The sequence below is a fragment of the Micromys minutus genome (genome assembly GCF_963924665.1).
Source record: "Micromys minutus genome assembly, chromosome: 24".
NCBI classification, from domain to species: domain Eukaryota; kingdom Metazoa; phylum Chordata; class Mammalia; order Rodentia; family Muridae; genus Micromys; species Micromys minutus.
This window is the reverse complement of record NC_137959.1, coordinates 46709139-46729944: the sequence shown is the minus strand read 5'-3', so window position 1 is coordinate 46729944 and position 20806 is coordinate 46709139. Positions and strand designations below refer to the sequence as shown.

At 49.5% G+C, this 20806-nt stretch overlaps 1 protein-coding gene across 2 annotated transcripts in view; it reads left to right on the top strand.

The window, feature by feature from the left end:
- The first annotated feature begins 4878 nt into the window (after positions 1–4878).
- The window catches only part of EGLN1 (egl-9 family hypoxia inducible factor 1), a 37312-nt gene continuing 21384 nt past the window's right edge, over positions 4879–20806 (top strand). For both annotated transcript variants that reach the window (XR_013975531.1, XM_080937466.1), the window contains exon 1: positions 4879–5986. Coding sequence is in view for 1 of the 2 variants with exons in the window: in XM_080937466.1 (XP_080793592.1) it covers positions 5165–5986 (822 nt within the window). In the remaining variant the exon portion in view is untranslated. The remainder of the gene's footprint in view (positions 5987–20806) is intronic.

Genomic DNA, 20806 nt, shown 5'->3' with positions numbered 1-20806 from the left:
GGACCTCTGGAAGAGCAGTCAGTGCTCTTAACTGATGAGCCATCTCTCCAGCCCAGGAGGGAAATAGTAATCACACTTCTCCTGCAAGCCAATCTGTGGCTGCCCTCAAGACACCCTGCCACCTGTTTCAGCCTCCAGTAACCCCAGTATTTTGAGGAATCCTGAAGGTCAGTTAGGCATTCTTTCCATGAGGATTCATGAGCAGCAAAGTTATCAGCTTTTCCCACTGTTCACATTGCCTCTTTGGGGTGAGGAGGTACACCCTGTCATCCTAGCACCCTGGAGGTCCAGGAAGGTGCACCACTGCAAACGTGGAGGCTAACCTAGGCTACGCAGTAATATCAGTGAATATCATGGGGCTTAGAACATACCTCAGCCAGCTGAGCTCATCTAGCTTGTTTAAAGCCCTGAGTTCTAGCCTCATTTCGGAATACCACAGGCATGGTGTTCCACACTAATAACCTACCACTTAGGAGGTAGAGGCAGGATAAGAAAAATTTTTAAAGATTTATTTATCCATTATATATGAGTACAGTGTAGCTGTCTTCAGACACAGCAGAAGAAGGCATCGGATCCCATTACAGATGGTTGTGAACCACCATGTGGTTGCTGGGATTTGAACTCACGACCTCTAGAAGTGCAGTCAGTGCTCTAACCACTGAGCATCTCTCCAGCCCGAGGATAAGAAATTTAAGGTCAATTTTGAGTATATAGGAAATCTAAGGCCAGCCTGGGTTCTATAGCGTTATCTCAAAGACACCACCAAGCCTGAAAACATGAGTTGGATACTTGGAACTCATGTCATGGAACAAGAGAAAAAAAAACTTCCACAACACACACACACACACACACACACACACACACACACACACACACACACACACACACATCTTTCTACATAGCCATGGCTGTCCTGGAACTCACCATGTAGACCAGGCTGGCCTCAAACTCACAATGATCTCCCTACTTCTGCCTCCAGTGCCGGGATTAAAGGTGTGCACCAACACACCTGGGAGAAGTTTTCTTAAAGAAAAAGTTTAATGAACAATGAGTGTAATTTTTTTAATTATTATTTCTTGGCAACTTTAAAACCCAAAACTATTAAGGTTTGGTCCCTGGCACACTTTCCTGGACACAAAGTCTCACGGAACAATTTATTTTCGCTGCAGACAGGCTTGCAGGAAGGAAGCTCCGCGTGTACCTGGCACATCCCCTTTCGTGGACCGCAGGTGCTGCTTCCAGCCACACCCATGTGTGTGTCCCAAAACCAGAGTTAGAAAATGGCTGATTTCCAGCCCGTTCCCCAGAACTCAGAGGCCGTCTTCCTGTTTATCTTGGTGAAATGCCTCTGCTATATTGGCCCTCGTCGGCATCATATTCAAACAAAATGGTCACAGTGAAAAGCCAGAGGTCCTCAGTCACAAATGAGCATTCTGCTCCTTGAGTAGGAAAGACACCATGCCAGGAATGTTTAATGGTTTTAAGGATTTAGGATACTGAACTGGGGGCTGGAGAGATGGGTCAATGGTAAAGAGCCCTGGATGTTGTTCCAGAGGTCCTGGGTTCAATTCCCGGCACCCACAGAGCAGCTCACAGCTGTCTGTAACTCTTGTTCCAGAGGATCTGACACCCTCACACAGAGACATACATGTAGTCAAGTCACCAACGTACATAAAATAAAAAAAAAATTAAAGGAAAAGAAAAAGAAACCGAACTCAGCCAGGTTGTAGCAGCAATTGATTCCTGTGGGAAGGCGGGTCTTATGAGTTCAAGGCCAGCCTGGTCTAGAGTGAGTTCCAGGACAGCCAGGGCTACACAAAAGAAAGCTGTCTCATAGAACAAACAAAACAAAAAACCTCCAGACAAAAGTACTTTTTCTTCATGGGCTTCCTGAAGAGCCTAGTCATTTCCGTGCGTGAGAGTGTGTAGGTGGGAGGCTGAGGAATTCAGAGTGGGGCAGGAGCTTCCTGAATGAGGCTAGCCTGGGCTACAAGGAGACCTTGCACACCATACCTTATCTGTCATGACTCTGCATTGCTAATGTTTTTACTCCATTACTTTTGAGACCCTGGGCCTCACATACTTGTCTAGGCTGACCCAGAACCTGCTCGGTAGCCTAGGCACACTCTGTAAGCAAGAGTTCAACTTCCCCTCCTGCCTCGGTCCTCCATTAGCTGACAGGAACAAGTCACAACGGCATCACTGCCCCTTGAAGCTCCCACCAAGAACAAAGGATGGCCACTCAGGTAGCTGGTCAGACGTGGGCCAGGTTGTTCTGAGGAGCCGAGATGGTGGCACTTCCTTTGATTCTTCTCTGTTCCCACCATGCTACTCCTGGCTGGGCTGCGGCAGGCACTCCACGGCACTCCTCTCCCCTTCTGTTCAGTGGACCCGCTACCACTTACTGCTTCCTAGCTTGACCATTAAGACAGTTTCACGTTGACAGCTACCATGGTGACGGCAGCCAGACACTTATCCAAGCAACTTAGCCCGTGGCTTGCTTACCCAGACTTCCTGCAATGAGAATTCCTGCCTAAATTATCAACCTACAGTAGCCACAGTTGTGAACTTTCGGAAACACTTGAAAGGGGCATTTTGTATTTGACTATATGTGTGTGTGTATGTATATATATGTATAATATATATGTATATATATTGTATTTTATTTTATGTGCATTGGTGTGAAAATGTCAGATGCCCTGGAAATGGAGTTTCTGTTGTGAGCTGCCACAGTTCCTCTGGAATAACCAGTGCTCTTAACTACTGACCCATCTTTTCTGCCTCCTATATCTGACTTTCTACTAACTGTATGTTTATGATTCTCTATGCTTAATTGCAACAAGAAAAGTTAACAGAAGTTTCTGGATTATTTGTCTTTTGAGATAAGCTGGCCTGGGAACTTGAAACTCGGAACTGTTTCAGCTTCCTAAGTGTGGGACTGTATGTAAACCATGACTGATTCTGTTAACTAAAACCTTAAGCCTCGTATCTTTAAGTAGAATTCAACTTAAAAAAAAATGTAGGGGCTGGAGAGATGGATCAGTGGTTAAGAGCACTGATTGCTCTTCCAGAGGTCCTGAGTTTGATTCCCAGCAACCACATGGGATCCCACAACCATCTGTAATGGGATCTGATGCCTCTTCTGGTGTGTCTGAAGACAGCTACAGTGTACTCAGAATATAAAAGAATAAATGAATCTTAGAAACGGTTGGGACCAGCAGCTTAGCAGAGAGAGAAAGGTACCTGTTGACTGACACCTTGAGCCTGCGCCTAGCAGCCCATGTGATCGAAGGGCAGAGCTTACTCCAGAAAGTTGCCCTCTGACCTCCAGACATGCTGTGGAGTACACATGCCCACTTATGTATACATACAGCCTAAACAAATAAACTGTAATAAAAAAGGAAAGTCCTTGGACTATGGAGGCAATTTTAATACGTACAAGTAAGAAAATATAGAAGAATTATAACAAATACCGTTTGTTGCTTCCTGTTAAGAACAGTTTCTACTCTTATGAAGTTTTTTTTTTTTTTTAAAGTGTACCTACTCCAGCAAAGAGGCCCAGGAACTATTTCATTCTACTTGTGTCTACTTACTTTTGGTGGGAGGAGGTTTTTAGGCATCAAAGTTAGGACCCCAGCCCCCAAACAGCCATTTTAAACTGCAGGCTGTTTGTTCCAATGGCTACACTCAAGTATATGGCACCGTGTACATTATGACAATGTTTGTGCTTGGGGAGGTCCTTCTTTTTTGGTTGTGTTGTGAAGGCAGTGACCCTATCGATCTCTGCAGCCCTGGCTGCCCCAGAACCCACCGGGTAGAGCAGGTTAGTCCTGAACTTATACAGCTCTTGCTTCCCCCTCTGCACCTCCAATTATAGTTACCATTTCCCTGCGCCAGCCCCACTCGTGACTCTTACTACAAATCACAGGTGAAAACGAAAGTCTCTGGTTTGCCAATCTGTGTATGTGTGTTGAGAAAGGGTCTCTCTCTGTCCTAGAACTTACTTTGTAGTCCAGGCTGGCCCCATCTCACAATAATCTTCTTGCCTCTGAGTGTCAGCATTAAAGCCTGCCGTGCCAGGCTCCGTGAGGTTTTAAGGTTTCATTAAAAACAAACAAACAAACAAACAAACAAAAAAAACACCCCACCAACTATTTTGCTCATCTCAATTCCCAACACTGAAAAACAAACAAAATGAAGGTAACAGAGCTGGCAAAGAGGGCGAATGCTAATCACCTTACCATTTTGGCAGAAGAGGTAGGAGAGTCTACGTCCGAGGACTACCGGGCTGCGTCTCAAGACAACAAAGAAAGCCCGTAATAATCCTCGCAATTCTGCAGATTCGACTGCGAGATTTTAACTCCGCGTGCAGAGTCGTTCACGGACTACGCTCTGGAGAGCTTCAGGCCTGAATGCGGATCTGGAACCGAGCCCTGATTACCTTACTTAACCCAGGAGGTCTCGAACCGGAACCGGGAGAAAGCTCAGAGTTTAAGGAACGCAGAAAAGCAAAAACAAACAAAGCAAAGCCAGAACCGGGCCGGTGACTGCAAGAGCCAGTCTCCGAGCAAGCTGCCCGGGGGGCCTTTGTTGTGCCCTCCGCGGCCTCCCGGGAGCAGCAGCCCGGGAGCGCGCGGCAGCCGTCCGGGAGCTCCGAGCGGCCCAGCGGCCGTCTGAGCTTCCGTTTCCTTCTCCGCGAGACCGAGGTGGCCAAGGCAGCCCCCGGCCGGGCAGGTGGAGCCGCGCGCGCGCGCGCGTGCAGGCCCGCGACGCGCGCCCCGGGCGGAGCCGCGAGGAGGGGAGGGCGGAGGAAGCGGCGCGCCCGCCTGCTAGGCCCGGCCCGCCGCGTGCGCGCGGCCCCCGCCCTCTCCGCCCGCGCGCCGGGTCGCCGGGGCCGTGGTGTACGTGCAGCGCGCGCGGAGCGAGTGGCGCCCGCAGGCCCGCGCCCTGCCCGCCCGCCCCGACGCAGCCGGTTGGGCCCGCCCGGACAGGGCGCCGCGCAGGCCGCGCTCTCTCCGGCGCGATGCGGCGCTAGGCGGCCCCGGGCGAGGCAGGCGAGGCCAGGGCGCGCGCGGCCTCCCGCAGCGGGCGGCGGCCCCGGGCGGGCGCCCCGACGGCCCCGCCGCCGCCCCGCTCCCGGCCCGCGGCCCGCCCTGCCGCGGCCATGGCCAGTGACAGCGGCGGGCCCGGCGTGCTGAGCGCCAGCGAGCGCGACCGGCAGTACTGCGAGCTGTGCGGGAAGATGGAGAACCTGCTGCGCTGTGGCCGCTGCCGCAGCTCCTTCTACTGCTGCAAGGAGCACCAGCGGCAGGACTGGAAGAAGCACAAGCTGGTGTGCCAGGGCGGCGAGGCCCCCCGAGCGCAGCCCGCGCCGGCGCAGCCCCGTGTCGCGCCCCCGCCCGGTGGGGCCCCGGGAGCCGCGCGCGCCGGCGGGGCGGCCCGGCGAGGGGACAGCGCGGCGGCCTCGCGCGTACCGGGCCCGGAGGACGCGGTACAGGCCGGGAGCGGCCCCGGCCTGTCAGAGTCCAGCTCCGAAGATCCTCCTCCTAGCAAGTCTCCGGGCCCCGAACGCGCCAGCCTGTGCCCAGCGGGCGGCGGCCCCGGAGAGGCGCTGAGTCCCGGCGGAGGGCTGCGGCCCAACGGGCAGACCAAGCCGCTGCCCGCGCTGAAGCTGGCTCTGGAGTACATCGTGCCGTGCATGAACAAGCACGGCATCTGCGTGGTGGACGACTTCCTGGGCAGGGAGACCGGGCAGCAGATCGGCGACGAGGTGCGCGCCCTGCACGACACCGGCAAGTTCACGGACGGGCAGCTGGTCAGCCAGAAGAGTGACTCTTCCAAGGACATCCGGGGGGACCAGATCACCTGGATCGAGGGCAAAGAGCCCGGCTGCGAGACCATCGGCCTGCTCATGAGCAGCATGGACGACCTGATCCGCCACTGCAGCGGGAAGCTGGGCAACTACAGGATAAACGGCCGGACGAAAGTAAGTGGCTGGGGCTCGCGCCCGAAGGAGGGTCTGTGAGGACCACCACCCCCGCCCCCCGAGGCCGGCGCTCTGCTTCAGCGTGGCTCCTTTTGTCCCTGTAGTACTCTTAGCCATAGTGCAGAGCCTGCCGGAGCCCTGGTCACTCGTGGGGGGCGTTGGGGTGCCAGGTACAGCGGGTCTGGGTGATGCATCTTGTCTGTGTGCTTAAGCTAGTTAAAAGCCCCGCGGTTTTCAGCGCGCACCCGGCTCTGATTGAGAGCCAGACACTGTGTTTAGCTGGGACTCTGTCAGCTGCCCCCAGAAAAGGTCCATTTAAAAGCCTGTGGTCGGAAGACTCCCTGTATTCAGGAAAAGCTTGGCGGCCTGCTCCCCTCCCCCTTGTAGCTTTATCTTGCTGGCTGTCCCTACTGTTTTGAAACCCACTACCAAACCGGGAAAGAGGTGTTTCCGTTCCCAGGACTCATAGTAGGTAGGTTACTCTCAGAGCACAGGTTTCCTCTATCCGCTTTGTTAATGTGATTCTCCTGTTGAAAAAGAGCTGCTTCTGTGGTTTCCTGGTTTATTCATTATTTATTTATTTTTAAAACAAAACTGACACGGAATTGGAGGTCGGAGTGCATTGCACCTTTTAACCTTAGGTTTGGTGGGATTTTTTTTTCTTCGTTCTCTTACTGTGGCGGTTCCTTCCAGTCTGTGGCTCCCTCCCTCCTGTGGCAGACATTGGCTCTCCACTTTCCTTCCCAGATCTGAATTTGTTCTTTGTATTCGGCCTTCCAGGGCACTCTGATCCACCCTCCTTCTGCAGTTAGCCCGAGTTTTGGGAGCTTTTGGAAAACCCTGACACACGAGTTTGTACACACAAGCTCTTCCCAGTAATTGTTGGCTGTGTGGGTTTTAAACTCTGTGGGCAGCCATATGAGACTGTCGGACTGAGCGTGTTTAGGAGGGAAAAATCCGAGTGGAATGAGAAGCCTAATGCACTGCAAACTCAGTACTGAATGGGGCACCTGTCCTAATATCAAGTGACCTCAAGAAAAAGTTGCTTAAAATTAAGCTTCATGGTAGATCTGTAGCACGGGTGACAGTGTGGGTGCCCATCATGGAGAGAAACCCGAGTTTGATCCCCAGGGGCATGTAAACCACTTGTGAACTTCTGCAGCCCCATTTCTCCGGAGGACGATGGGAAGTTTAAGGTCTTGTTCTGCTACGTCTCCTGTTGGAGGGCAGCTTGGTCTTCATGAGATGCTGTCTCCAGAAGTACAGTAAAGCCGAGGGGGGTGGGGAAGTCCCATTGGACCCCAGTCTGGGCTTTCTATGCGGTTTCCATTTCATGTAAGAAGAAAGGCTGTCCTGGCTGACATCTGGATGTCACCATTCACCCCGAGATGGAGCTACTATTGGGGGACATCTTTGTGTGGGCTGTGGCGCAAGGAGAGTGGTTTCCCTCAGCCTTGATGGATATACTTTCCTGAGGTAGTGCAGGCTTCTCACCTTCCTCCTGTTCTTAGGGAAGAGGCTACAGCTAGCCTGGCTCTGAGGGCAGGGGGTCTCCTGGGACAGCTGTTGGGGAACAGACATCCTCTTTCCTCAGAGGTTGAGGTAGCTGGAGGAGCAGTCCTGATTTAAGTCTCTTGCTGTCTAGGGGACCAGCCAGCCTAGCGCCACATTTGAGCTCACATTTTCATTCATTCAGGGTCTGTGGAGGCAATCTGAAGGACTTTCTTTCATTGACCCTCATGTCTTAAAAATTACATTTATTACTTATTTGGTATATGAGTGTGTGTTTGTGTACATTCAAGTCCGTCCACACGTGTCTGTGCAGAGGTCAGAGGACAGCTTTCTGGAATTGATGCTCCTATCGAGGGGGTCCTGGGGATGGAACTTAAGCCATCAGACTTGGAACAAGTACCTTTACCTCCTGAGTCACCACACCAGCCCCTCATTGAACTTTTTGACTTTAAAAAAAATTAGGTAATCATGTTTGAACATGTAGTGTAATTACTTATTAAAGAGAAAAAAGATATTGCTTTTGGGCACTTAGACACCAGTTACACACACCTCCCAAATCTTGAGTAAGCAGGCTGCATCAGGCTGCAGACTGTGTTCAGTACAGCCAGTGTTGTTGTGATCTCGCTGTTGGACAATGAGTGACTTCCCTGATTTACACTTGGAGTGCGGGATGGGTCATACTAGGCCACAGCCCACCATTTAGGTACCTGGGTCAGATTCAAGCCAGACTTGAAGCCTCTGTTTGCCTACATTTCTAGGGGATTTTTTTGTTTTGTTTTGAGACAGGGTCTTACTATGTCCTGGGTATCCTGGAACTCACTAGGTAGACCAGGCTAGCCTTAGAATTCACAGCCCTGCCTCTGCCTCCTAAGTGCTGGGGGGAAGGGGGCGTGGCTCTCTGTTTGGATAGGCATCTCTGTTGATGTTGAGGGGGTATGTCTGGCTCTCTGGCTGTGTGAGCTTTTTTAACTATACGATGCTCACTTTATATACTTAAAAGTGCTGTGTGTTTAGTGACTAGCCCCACTCTTTTAGGTCTATCTCTAAGGGGTTAATCCGAACAACGCTGTTATGTTTGGCTGCCTTTGAGAGCGTCATGTCTTGTCTTTGGTCCTGCCAGTGTGTGTTTCTCACTTCGGCTATTGGAGTAGTGGGGTTGTCCCTGCATGGTCCCCGCCTCAGTTAGAAGACATTGAGAGGAACGATTCTCTCACTGCATGTCCTGTAAGATGCCAGGAGTACTTTTTATTATTAGAAAAAAAATAAGTGCACAAGTGTTTCATCCCTGCATCTGTGCCCCACACATGTACAGTGCCCAATGTAGGCCAGAAGAGGGCGTGAATCCCTCGGGACTGGAATTACAGATCATCCTTAGCCACTGTGTTGGTGCTGGGGACTGACCCAAGTCCTCTAGAAGAGCAGCCACTGAGTGCTCTTAACCACTGAGCCATTGCTTCAACCCCCAGATACTAGGATGTAAGTCAGATCTTCCAGCCAAGCTCACATCAGCTACACATACAGGAGGACCTTCCAGGTTGCCCTCCCCCAGCGTCTGCCACTGCTTGCCCTCACTCTTAAAAAGAGGAACCCCGGAAGGAAGATGAAGTAATACAGAAGAAAACCAGAAACGTGATTACTGCCGCTGATGTAACCCATCTCCACTCTTCACCCTCTCTGGGATCCTCACCCTTTTCTTACCCTTAAACTGCCCTTTGACCTCTTAGCCTTTCTCACATCCTTCCATCAGGAAGGCCCAGTCAGCAGCAGGGAGCCACGGTCTTCCCTTGTGCATAGCAATGTCGTCTCGTCTGAGCATTACCAGAAGTCACAGGCTCTGTGGCTGGAGTTCAGCGGAACAGGACCCCAGGGGCTTGGGCACTGTGTGTCTGCTGCAAGATGTTTGTCATTGAGATTACTGCAGTGCCAGGTGTGTCACTTAAGGCCCTGCAAAGTCAAAAAACAAAACAATACAGGAGGCTGAGGCAGGAGAATAGTGTTTGAGGCTAGACTGGGTTGTACAGAGATACCTGTGTCCAAAAAACCCAAAACAAACCAGTAAATTACATGTGTAATGCTTTTAAAACTTAACTCAAAATCTCATATGTTTATTTAAGAATGTATGTAAAGGAGAGATGTTGGGGAGCACCTGCCTGGGAGCACCCCCAGGACTTCGAAGCACGTTGGGGTCGGGCGGGAATAGGATGAGAGCAGGAAGCACTCGGAGTTTTCTGTGCTGCGGTTAATTAGACAGCTCTGGAAGGCTTTTAGAGCCGAGAACAGGATGAGGACAATCCTGCTGCTTTACTGCAGCTGCCACAGAGAGAGGTGGCAATCCTCTTAGGTGACAAAGCCCTGTACGGAGAGGCAGACGCATCTCAGACTGTGCTGGCCTTGGGTCCAGAGAAAAGCCTCCAGACCGGAGCAGAGGTAAATCTTTGCCATCCTGCAAAGAGCAGAACTGGACAGGGCTTCCTTCCCCTCTGCTTCTGCCCTCCTCTTATTCCTCCAGGGATTCCCGATGCCGAGACCCTTTCATACGGCCCCTCATGTCGTGGTGACCTCCAGCTCATTTCGTGGCTGCTCCATAACTAATCTACTGTTATGAATCATACCAGATGTGCAACCGCCAAAGAGGTCGCAATCCACAGGTTGACGGAACCTGCAGATTGACAGCCCCCATCCCAGCACTTTGGCCATGGTAATAAGAGCAGCTGCATCAGGAAAGAGTAAAGTCAGTAGTCCTGTGTGCAGAAAGGCCGAAAGGTTTGGGGCCTGGCTGATCCCTACCAGCTGAGTAGAAGATGGTCCGTAAAGAAGTTGAGAGGTTACCATGGGGATGATGGTTCACAGCTTTAAACCCAGCACTTAGGAGGCAGTGGCAGGTGGATCTCTGTGAGTTTGAGGCCAGCCTGGTCTATATAGGGAGTTCGGAGTTCCAGGCCAGTTAGCACCATATAGTGAGACCCTGCCTCACAAAAACACCTTCAGGGAATCTGAGGAGGGAGGAAGGGCATTCTAAACAGGAGAGTCCCTGTGGGATCTGGGCTGGATGCTGAGCCGGTCATCAGTGGCTCTGTCTTTGAGCCTCCGTTGGTATTCACAGTACTGTCTTGTCTGTCTGTCCCTTTGCTTGCTGTGGGGAGTCTGTGTGGCCTGCACACAAGCAATGCGCTTTGACTGGAAAGCAATAGGTCGCACTATTACTAAGTATTACTCTCCCCATGTTTTAAAAAAGTGATCAATTTTATGATTCCTTCTTTTCTTAGTTTGAGGGAGAGTCTCACTGTGGAGCCCCAGCTGACTTGGGACTTGCTTGTAGACCAGGCTAGGCTTAAATTTAGAGATCTAGCCACGATCCTTTCTTCCAGAGATCACTGTTTTTCCTGTCTTTCTATCTCTTGTGAGCTGGACAGAAAAGGCTTAGGTGGGTTTTGACTTAATCACCACAATCTGGTGCGCTGGCACTCGAACACACACACACACACACACACACACACACACACACACGCAGACACACACACACATGCAGACACACACACACACACATGCAAATATGCATACATATCCACATGCACATTGTACATGAGCATGCACAGGTGTGAATACATACACACACACAGGCACACACTTTTATTTTTTCCTTTCAAACAGAAAATAAATTCTGGAGAAGGCTAAGTGACTTTCAAGAAAGGACCTTGGAGCTGCTAGTGACAGCCAGCGGAAGTGGATGTACCCCTCCTCACTTTTTGCTGTTTCCGGAGGAACTGGTCATATGTGACACACTTTACGTTGCTCCTTGCAAATGCTTTGACCATTCTGACACCTTAGCTTGGCGTTCTTTTCCACGGTGTCTGTCCTGTTGCTGTCGGAGCTGTGTCACCTGAAGCAGGGTCTCCGGTTCTTGCTCCTTGGTAAGACCAGGGCATCATTGGTTTTGAAGCCTGTGCTTTCTGGCATCTTTGGGTTGATGTTATCAGCTTGGTTCTTTTATTTAATTTCTCACCATTCACTCTAACATAGTCTTTTCTGGTGTAGGGGACTGAACTTCTTGTGAATGTCCGAGAGCTCTTAGCACTGAGACGGGATTTCATGTAGCCAAGACAGGCCTCAGACTTGCTAAGCAGCCCAAGCTGGTTTTGAACCTCTGACCCTCCTCCTTCCACCTCCAGTGTGCCGGGTTATAGGCATGCACCACCTTGCTCTTAGTCCCACCACACGGACACCCTAAAGCCGAAAGGGAAGCCTTTGTTGCCAGGCAGCAGCTGCCTGAGGAATTTTCCCAAGTCACACAGCCCTGAACCTTACAGCTCTTTGTCTTACAGCACAGAAAACATTTCCTGGTTGACACACATCAGTTAGCAAGAAGTGGGACCACGGAAGCCAAAATGCAAGGGTAATACATTCGGAGAGAACCTCCTTGCTCCAGCTGTGGTAGGTGTTGGAGCCTGTGTGTTGGGTGTTAAGGTCAGGGTGGCTCCTCTAATATGGAGGCCGTCTTGTTGAGGTCTGGGGGATGTCCTGGGCCAGGGTCTTCGTGCTGTATGCTGTACCTGCAGAAGAACCTACACTTGTCCCCCACCCTGCTTCTGGCAGGTTCTGCTGTTGCCAGGCAGGGCTTAGTTACTGGCTGCAAAAGAGGGCAAGTCAAAAAGCCACAGAGAAGCTTCCAAGGGCCTAAGGCCCCCGTCTTTCTAGCTAATCATGGGGGTATCCCCTCCCCTGCACCCTGTTATAATTGATTTACGCTGCACCAGTTAATGATAGCTTATCCTTAAGCGTGTGCCCATGATGATTCATGGTCTGCACTTCATCCCTGTCTTCGTTGTTTCTTTCTGTTTAGAGAGAGGGCCTTAAGCAATAGTAGATCTCCTGCCTCAGCCGTTGGAGTGCTAGGGGTTACAGGTGTGCACCACTGTTATTGTTCCTGGGGGTTACAGGTGTGCACCACTGTTATTGTTCCTGGGGAAGCGTTACCTTCCTGCTGGGTACATTAAGGATACTACAGCAGTGTGCCTGTACTTCGTGTGACCAGGACAGTGGAGTGCCAGCACCAGGCTTCTTCACACACACCTGCATCAGCCATACTTCATCTGGGAGGCTCTACAGACTCCTAGATTAGTCTCCCACTCTAGCACCTGACTGGACAGGGATGAGACACAGCCCACCTCAGTTTTGAAAGACTTGATAACTTGGCGTGGTTTGTATTGAGTGTTAGAAGTGAGGGCTGGTAGGGAAGGGCAGGAGTCAGGGTAGATGGAGGAACAGGTTTAAACTGGATTCTGTGTGTGACCTGTTTCTGTGGTAGCTACCTACATATACTATGTCATGTATCTGTCTTGTGTGCTCCCAGGTGCCGGGTCAGCACAAGCCTGTCCTCTTGAGCCCAGCTGTTGGAGGGAAGGCTCTGAGCTGGGTTGCGTGGATTGCTGTTTGGGGGAAGGGGCGGGGCTCAGAAGCTGAATCCTGGTCATGCATAGGCTAGGAAAGCTTTCCAAAGAAGCTGTCATTTTGGAAAAATCATGGAGTTTCAGAAGCATGTGTCACCCTCTCCTCTGTCAGTGTTACAGGTTTCATGTATTTAGAAAATATCTCCCAGTCTGAGTTGTGACTCACTTGAGAGTACTTGCCTGGCAGGTGCCAAAAGGTCCTAGTCCATTCTTTCGTAAACTGAGGTAGCAGCATGTCAGTAATCCCTGCACTTGGGGGAAGAGGAGGCAGGAGGATCAGGAGTTGAAAGCCATCCTCAGCCTTGTAGTGAGTTCAGGGCAAACCTGGGCTACTTCATTCCTGGGCTACTTCTCCTGTTCAAACCCAGTTTCCTCTCTACCCTGGAGGATTTCAGAGAACTCCCTTTCCTTTAGCGCTTCTTTCTAGTCTTCTGTCCCTTTTGAAAAGAGCGGTTTCACTCCCTGCCACGTACTTTCTGTGGCCTCCTTGTCCCTTCCCTCTGTGGCTTCCCCAGCTCTTGCCAAGAGCATGGTGGTGCATGGTGGAGGTGGTGTCCTGCTGTGGCCTTGACAGCTCCTATCCCCAGTGCCACACCCCTCACAGTGGGAAGCCTTGTCCTAGCACCTTGTCTTATCAAATGAATGTTTCCAGCTGCTTGTTTCTCAGACTCCTGAGTGTGAGCATTAGGTCTGAGATTTCTACCTGGCCACCCTGGTTGAGATTTTCATCATTTTCTATCCAGCTCCTCATATATCTGTGCCCGGTTTTTTTGTTTTTTTTGTTTTGTTTTGTTTTGTTTTATGATTTCTTGGCTGTATACAACGTATCATAAGTTGACCTGACACTGAGAAGCTTTGGGCTTGACTGAGGGATGACCCAAGGTGGTGGGGAAGAGTCCAAGGGGAAGACTCTTAATATCCGCCTCAGACCTGTGCATACACACGTGTGCTATATATGTGATTACAAAATGTACACATGCACTCTGCCACAAACGAGTACACGAAACGGAAGGTAGTTGCTAACACTTACAGACCTTACTTAAAAGCCCCAGGCACATTTGTGCATACATCCAACCTTGCTATCCAGAAACAATGGAGTTCCCGTCTGAGAACTACACAGGGCGGTGCACCCCTGTCGGAGCATGGCCTCCCATCATGTTGGGCTGCACTCACGGCTGTCCTGGGGCAGGTGTGACTGGGTTAGATTGGACTCACAAGGATGTGGTTTGATTCTCTGAACTGCTTACCGAGTTGTGAAAACTGAGCCTTCTCCATGTCTCAGTCCCCAGCACTCCAGTGGTCAAGTCTCTGATGGGCCTCCATCCTGATCCTGTGCCAGCCATTGAGACGTTTCATGTCCTTTAATGTCTGGACTAAGTCTCCCTCACACAAGTGTGGTTCCTCCCACCTCAAACTAAGTCAGATCTCCACTGATCTTTCTGAAAGAAAACAAATAGAACTAAACCAAGAAAGCCAAACCAAAACAAGCTGAGGAGATGGTTCAGCAGGTGAGAGCACAGAGGTGAGGGGTCTGAGTCCCCAACATGCATGTTTCAAAGCTGTGAGGCCACACAGGCCTGTAACCCTGGCTGCCAGCCTAGCCCCTGGTTCATTGAGATACCCCATTTCAAGGCAGTGAGATACGGGGTGATGGCAGCACAGTTTCTGACGCCTTCCTCTGGCCTTTGCGTGTGCAGATTCAGTCATACGCATACTCCACACGGACACACACACACTCACTCCAAGTCTACAATGGTGGTACACACCTATGATCCTAGCACTTGGGTGATGGAGACAGAAGGGTCAGCAGTTCAAGGTCATCCTCAGCTGCATAAGGAGTTTAGGGCTAGCCTGGGCTATAAGAGGCCTCACAAGTCTATAAGCACAAAACAAACTGTGATTGCTGTGTGGAGCTCCCCAAGCCTGTGCTTTCTCTGTTAGGCACATGCTAGCACCCAGTGACTTGACCTTGACCATCCTCTGACCTAGGCTGCACCTTCCTTTACCATCTGCCCAAACTTGTGTCTTAATCTCCAGGAGCCTTTCTCATCCCCAAGTCTGCGGGTGTTCTTTCCTATTGTGGCCAGTTCCCCTCTCTGCGTGCTATGTTGTTCCTGACCCCTAATTTTCCAGATAAAAATAGCCCAGGCCAGCCTGGTCTTAAACTATTTTTAACTCCAAGTACTGGGAGAAAGGTCTGCTTTGAAGGTGAAGCGGAGGCCTGTGCCAGTTCCTATGATAGGAGTCAGGCCGGGCTCTGAGAGCCTGCCCCCTGCAGAGGTGGCCTGTGTGCCTGTGTCCCCAAGGCTCATAGCTCTTAAGGCGTGATGTTGAAAGTGACCTCAGACATAGGTCACAAGGTTACCCCCAAGAAGAGGGCACACTGTCAGAGATAACTTCAACCTGTGGCATCGCTGTGATGTTGATATGAACTTAAAATTGTCACAGCCAGTCTCAGACACGGTAAAGGCAGGCTGAAGAGTTTATTTAACGGAACCGGGGGCGGGTGTTCCGAGGACCTGCAGTGGATTCTCAGCACAGCATCCACCTTGTGCAACTCACAACTGGTGCAACCCCAGCCAGGTGGGGGGAGCATTGTGGGGGGAAGGGGGCTGGGGGAGATCTACCATCCTTCCATGAAAGGGTTTTTAACAAGAGGGCGTGGCCTCACCCAGGCATGGCCATCTCTCTTAGGGTTAGAAAGCCTGGTTCTGAGCACCTGTTCTGGATTCCAGTGTTTGACTTCACGAGCAGCCGAGCAGCGGTCGGAGCTGTGCATGGCAGGAACCCAACCGGGCATTTACTTCATTTTGACTTTGATAAACATTTTACCCTGGAACATTTCGCCTATTAAGGCTGAGGAGATGCTTCAGTGTTGCCTTAAATCTCCAACCCCAATATGTCCGTGCAAGAGAAACGCAACCTAGTTACAGATTTATAGACTTCGTGCCTACATTGGGCAGATCTGCCCCTTCCCCAGCTGTGAGATCCCTGCTACTTGCAGTGTCTCCAGGCCACGCCTCTGCTCCATCTTCCTTCCAACAACTCACCCTCTGTCCTGCTCTAACTCCTCTTCCTCCCCTCCTCTTCCTGCCTTGCCCGGAAAGCCCACCTCCTCATTTTTGCCCAGTGATTGGCTATTTGTCATCTTTATCAGCCAATCAGATAATTAACACCTCTGCGTTGAAGGGCACTGTTGCCTCTTGCAGAGGACCGGGGTTCAGTTCCCAGCACCCACAAGTCTATTACTCCAGTTCAGAGGATCTGCCATGCTCTTGTGGTATTGTGGGACAAGGCGCACACAGAACCACTAAATAAACAGTAGATAATATGTCTTAAAAGTTCCACCTTAATTGTGCTCAATTTTGATCACGAACCTGCGTTCATTCTCCGAGCACTGAGTTGGTAAGGAAGTGTCCATAGAGCAAGTCATTTCTGTAACAGCAACAGTGGTCCCAGGACAGGGTCTCACTTGTAGCTCGCAGTAGCCTTGAGCTCAGTCCGTCTTTGTGTCTCAGCCTCTGGAGTGCTGGCATTGCAGGGGTGCGTGGTTATACCCGGCATAAACCATCTTAAGTAAAGATGTGTGGCGGTAAAAATGAAAAAGGGGTAACCTTTTATCCCGAGCTAGTGCCGGCACCACCAGGGCCATGTGGCACGTGCGGACCAGGCTGCTACTCTTGACACGGGATCGAAAGCCGCTCTCTCCTGGCTGGCTGTCTTTTAGCTGCCCTCTCCATGAGGTCCCCTAGAGGGTAGTTACCACGCCTGGCACACATATCTTGTTGCGTGGCCCATGTACTCTCACTCTGCACTGGTAAAATCAAAGTTCCAGAAACATGTAATTTAGCAATTAGATTTATATGTTAAATTCTCAACCCACAATCCATCCAAACAATAAATTCACTGCCAATTAATAAAGATATAAACCGCCCATCTAGACAAGATAAAGTCGATCTAGTTCACCTCGATCTGAACCATCTTTCTCCCTAGGCTCCATCTTGATTCTCCTCTTTCTGTTGCTTATTCTGACCTGTGAAATCCTGAACCTTTAGTTCTAGTGCTTGCTCTAGGCCATGTTGACAAGTCTTAGGTTTCTCTGAGCCCTGCTTCCACAATCTCAGCTTCTCTTTTATGTTGTAATTCTGACAACGCCGCGTCTGCCTTATTTTGATTTGCTATCAGTAGGTCAAGGCTCTTGCCACCAAGCCTAGGACCTACATTTGATCTTCAGGACCCACTTGGTGAAGGATAGGTTGTCTTCTGACCTCCACATGCATGTCATCGAGTATGGGTCAACATCACACAGAGTCAGAGAAATGTAAAAATAATAATAATTTTAAAATGTATTTTAGGTTCCTGTTATAAGGGCGCCCCCAAAGATCCAAGCTTCCGAGTACCTGGTATTACAGACATGCCCACCCGTCCTTATTGACTGTCTTCTCCTGGTGTTGTCAGAATTTATGTTTCGGGTCTTCTACAAGGACGGGCGTGTGAATTAGGAGGCTCAGATAGGCATGTGTGTAGGCTTCAGAAGTTGTTGGCTTTGTAGTCTCCTCACAGAAACAAACCATCTGTGTATGTCACTGTGGAAGCTAAGACTTGAGGTGTCTGCCCAGGGCATTTGGAATATATACATACTGGATGGTAATTTAATCTTTCTCTTTCTGCCTCTTTTCTTTTCTCCTTCCATGGCACACATGCAAATATGTTTTACTTTTGGGTTTTATCCTACATGTAATGGGCATTGCAGGACAATTCATCTGAGTTTTTAAAGAAGAAAAAGCCTTAGTAGTTTTCACAGTGTGCCTGAGTTAAGATATCTTTACTGACTGAACAGAGCTGGGCCTCACATCACTGTGTGCTGCATATGTTAGAGGCAGTTCCTGTGATTGTTAACTCCGAAGCATCCCTGGGAAGTTTTGGTGGAAAAGGTCTTTAAAACGTGTAGGAACCATTTTGTTCTCTGATCTGGTTTCCAGGGACCATGTTTGAGTGTTACACAGTGTAGAAATTGTTCAGTCCTGCAGATGTTTTTTCATCTTATTGTCTGGGAAAGGGAGGGTGATTGCTTACTGAAGCCTGCAATGGGCAAGAGGCCCTGCAGGTCAGGTTTGTAACCAGCTCTTTCTATCCACACTGTTTTTTAGACAGGGCATCCCACTGGGATGTGATCTTGCCAATCCTGCTTGTAAGGCTGGCCAGTGAGCCCAAGAATCCACCTGTTTCAACCTCCCCTGCCTTTTTATGTGGGTGTTGGGGCTTGAACACATGCCTGCGTGGCAGGCACCTAACTAACTATTTCCTGAGCTTAGAGTCGGAATTCTTGGTTGGCTTTTACTAGAACATAAAGCTTTATTTTTAACTAAGCCCATCCGTTGTTACTTGGGCAGTTGGCCCATGGCCTGGTGAGGGGGAAGCTGACCCCTGGTTAAAGGGCATTGTGTCCTCATTCACATAGCCTGTTACATTATGGGTGCCAAGTGACCCTGGCAGAGAACACTGGATCCCGGACCCCCCTTCACAGCTTGAAGTCAGGTGGCAATATATGTTCTGTTGTAATGGTGAGTTTACTAGGTCTGCATTCAGAACTGAATATGGTAGACGTTAATGTTGAAAGCTACTCACCCATACAAGATAAGCTACAGTGGAGGTGAGGGTCAGAGCTCATCCTGATTGTTTTTATTTTATGAATGTTTGCCTGCATGTATGTTCTGGACCATGTACATGCTTAGTGCCCTTGAAGTCCAGAAGAGGCTGTCAGAGCTCCAGGAGCTTGAGTTACAGACACTGTGAACTCCATGTGGGTGCAAGGAATGGAACTCAGCAAGTGCTCTTAACCATGAGGGATCTCAGCCCCTGAGATTTATTCTAAGCTGTGTACACTCCAACTTTGGTTTTTTATTCCTTGCTGAGGACCAATCCCAGGGTCACACCCAGTCTGAGGAAGCTTTGGAAACCAAATCATAAAATAGTGGCTGGTACTTGGGGTACCTTTGCCATGTACCACTCCCCGAGTGTGACTTCTTCAGCCTCAGTCACACCTACTATTGGCTTATTGTCTTGTAGACTGACTAGATGTTCTCAAGTTGAATTCACATAGTAATTGCACTCTCGTAGTAAAAACAAATGCATTTTGAGACACCTGTGTTACTTTTGACTTAGGACATTTCTTGGGCTGGAGGGATGGCTCAGCAGTTAGGAGCACTGAGTGCTCTTCCAGAGGTCCTGAGTTCAATTCCCAGCAACCACGTGGTGGCTCACAACCATCTGTAATGAGATTTGGTGTATCTGAAGACAGCTACAGTGTACTCATAAACATAAACTAAATAAATAAATCTTTTTTTAAAAAAGACATTTTATGTGGGTCCAAGTTTGGTTTGGTTTTCTTTTAAACCATGTGCATGTGTGTGCACATGAATGCTGGTGTCCAGAGGTCAGATCCCCTAGAGACAGAGTTATAAGTGGCTGTGAACTGCCTAACATGGAAACCTGAATCAGGTCCTCTGCAGGAACAGTAATCACCCTTAACTGGTGACCCATCTCTCTCCAGCCCCCCGTTGGGCTTGAGTGTGTTTGCTTGTTTGTTGTACAGGAGATAACAATCTTTTGTAGTTTAGGCTGGTATGGAACTAACTGTATAGCTCAGGCTGCCCTTGAATTTGTGATGAGTCTCCTACTTTGTCCTTTGTGTGTGAGCCACTGTGCTGGCTTGGTGTCCATGGTGGAAATGGCAGACCTGTCAGGTGCAGCCTACTCTGCTTATGTATTTTAAAAACAGCTTTTGTTGACAGTGGGTAAAGCTGTGTTATCTGTTTACAAAACAGCTCTTTAGGCCAAGTGTGCACAGATATATATATATAGATAGATAGATAGATAGATAGATAGATAGATAGATAGATAGAGGGAGGGAGAGAGAGAGGGGAGTTGTAGAAATATATGATATATACATATGCCTATATATGTGTATATATGTACTATTATATATATATATATATACATATATATATATATAATACTAACTTAGTGTGGCCTTTGTCTTTTGTTTTTGGAGCTGTGCTTCTTTAGAATTTGGATATTACAAGTAAGTATGGATTTCAGCTGTAGAAATCTCGAATATCACAGAGTAAGGTTGCTGCTTTTGTGACTTTGTAAGGTTTACTATTACCATAAATATGCCACTAAGCTGTGAACTGCAGGAAACAAAAAGGGAAAGGAATGAACAGTGGGCAGGTGGCTGGTGAGCACCGTGTCCCCAGATGTGACTTGAGTCTCAGGAAACATAGAGGATCGAAGCCAAGCAGAGTGCCAGGAATAGATCTTGGCAGTTCTAGGGACTCTTAAGTAACCAAGAGTCAAATGTCTGCATTGATGGTACTGATACATACTTACAGGATCAATTGGTGTGTGTGTGTGTGTGTGTGTGTGTGTGTGTGTGTCTGTCCAGATGAAATCTCAGGCAGGCCTCGAACTTACATGTAGCCCAGGATGACCCCAGACTTGCAGCAATCCTCCTGCCTCAGTCTCCAAAGTGCTGGCATAACAGAGCCAGCTTGGCTCAGTTGAATTTTTTTTCTATTTAAAAAAAAAAACTTTATTTATGTCTAGTGTTTTGCTCACATGTGTGTGCCTGGTGCCCTCAGGTCAGGCTGGGCCACTGGGTCCACGGGATTGGAGTTAGAAGCAGTTGTGAGTTACTGTTTAGGTGCTGGGAACTGAACTCAGCTCCTCTGCAAGAACACCGAGTCACCTCTCCAGCCCACTCTCTTCTTTTTAAATTAAAGAAGCAAACAGTTCAGCACAGCATAGTTTTTGTTATGTTTCATTCTGGTAGACAGTTCTAGAGAGCCATCTACGTGGA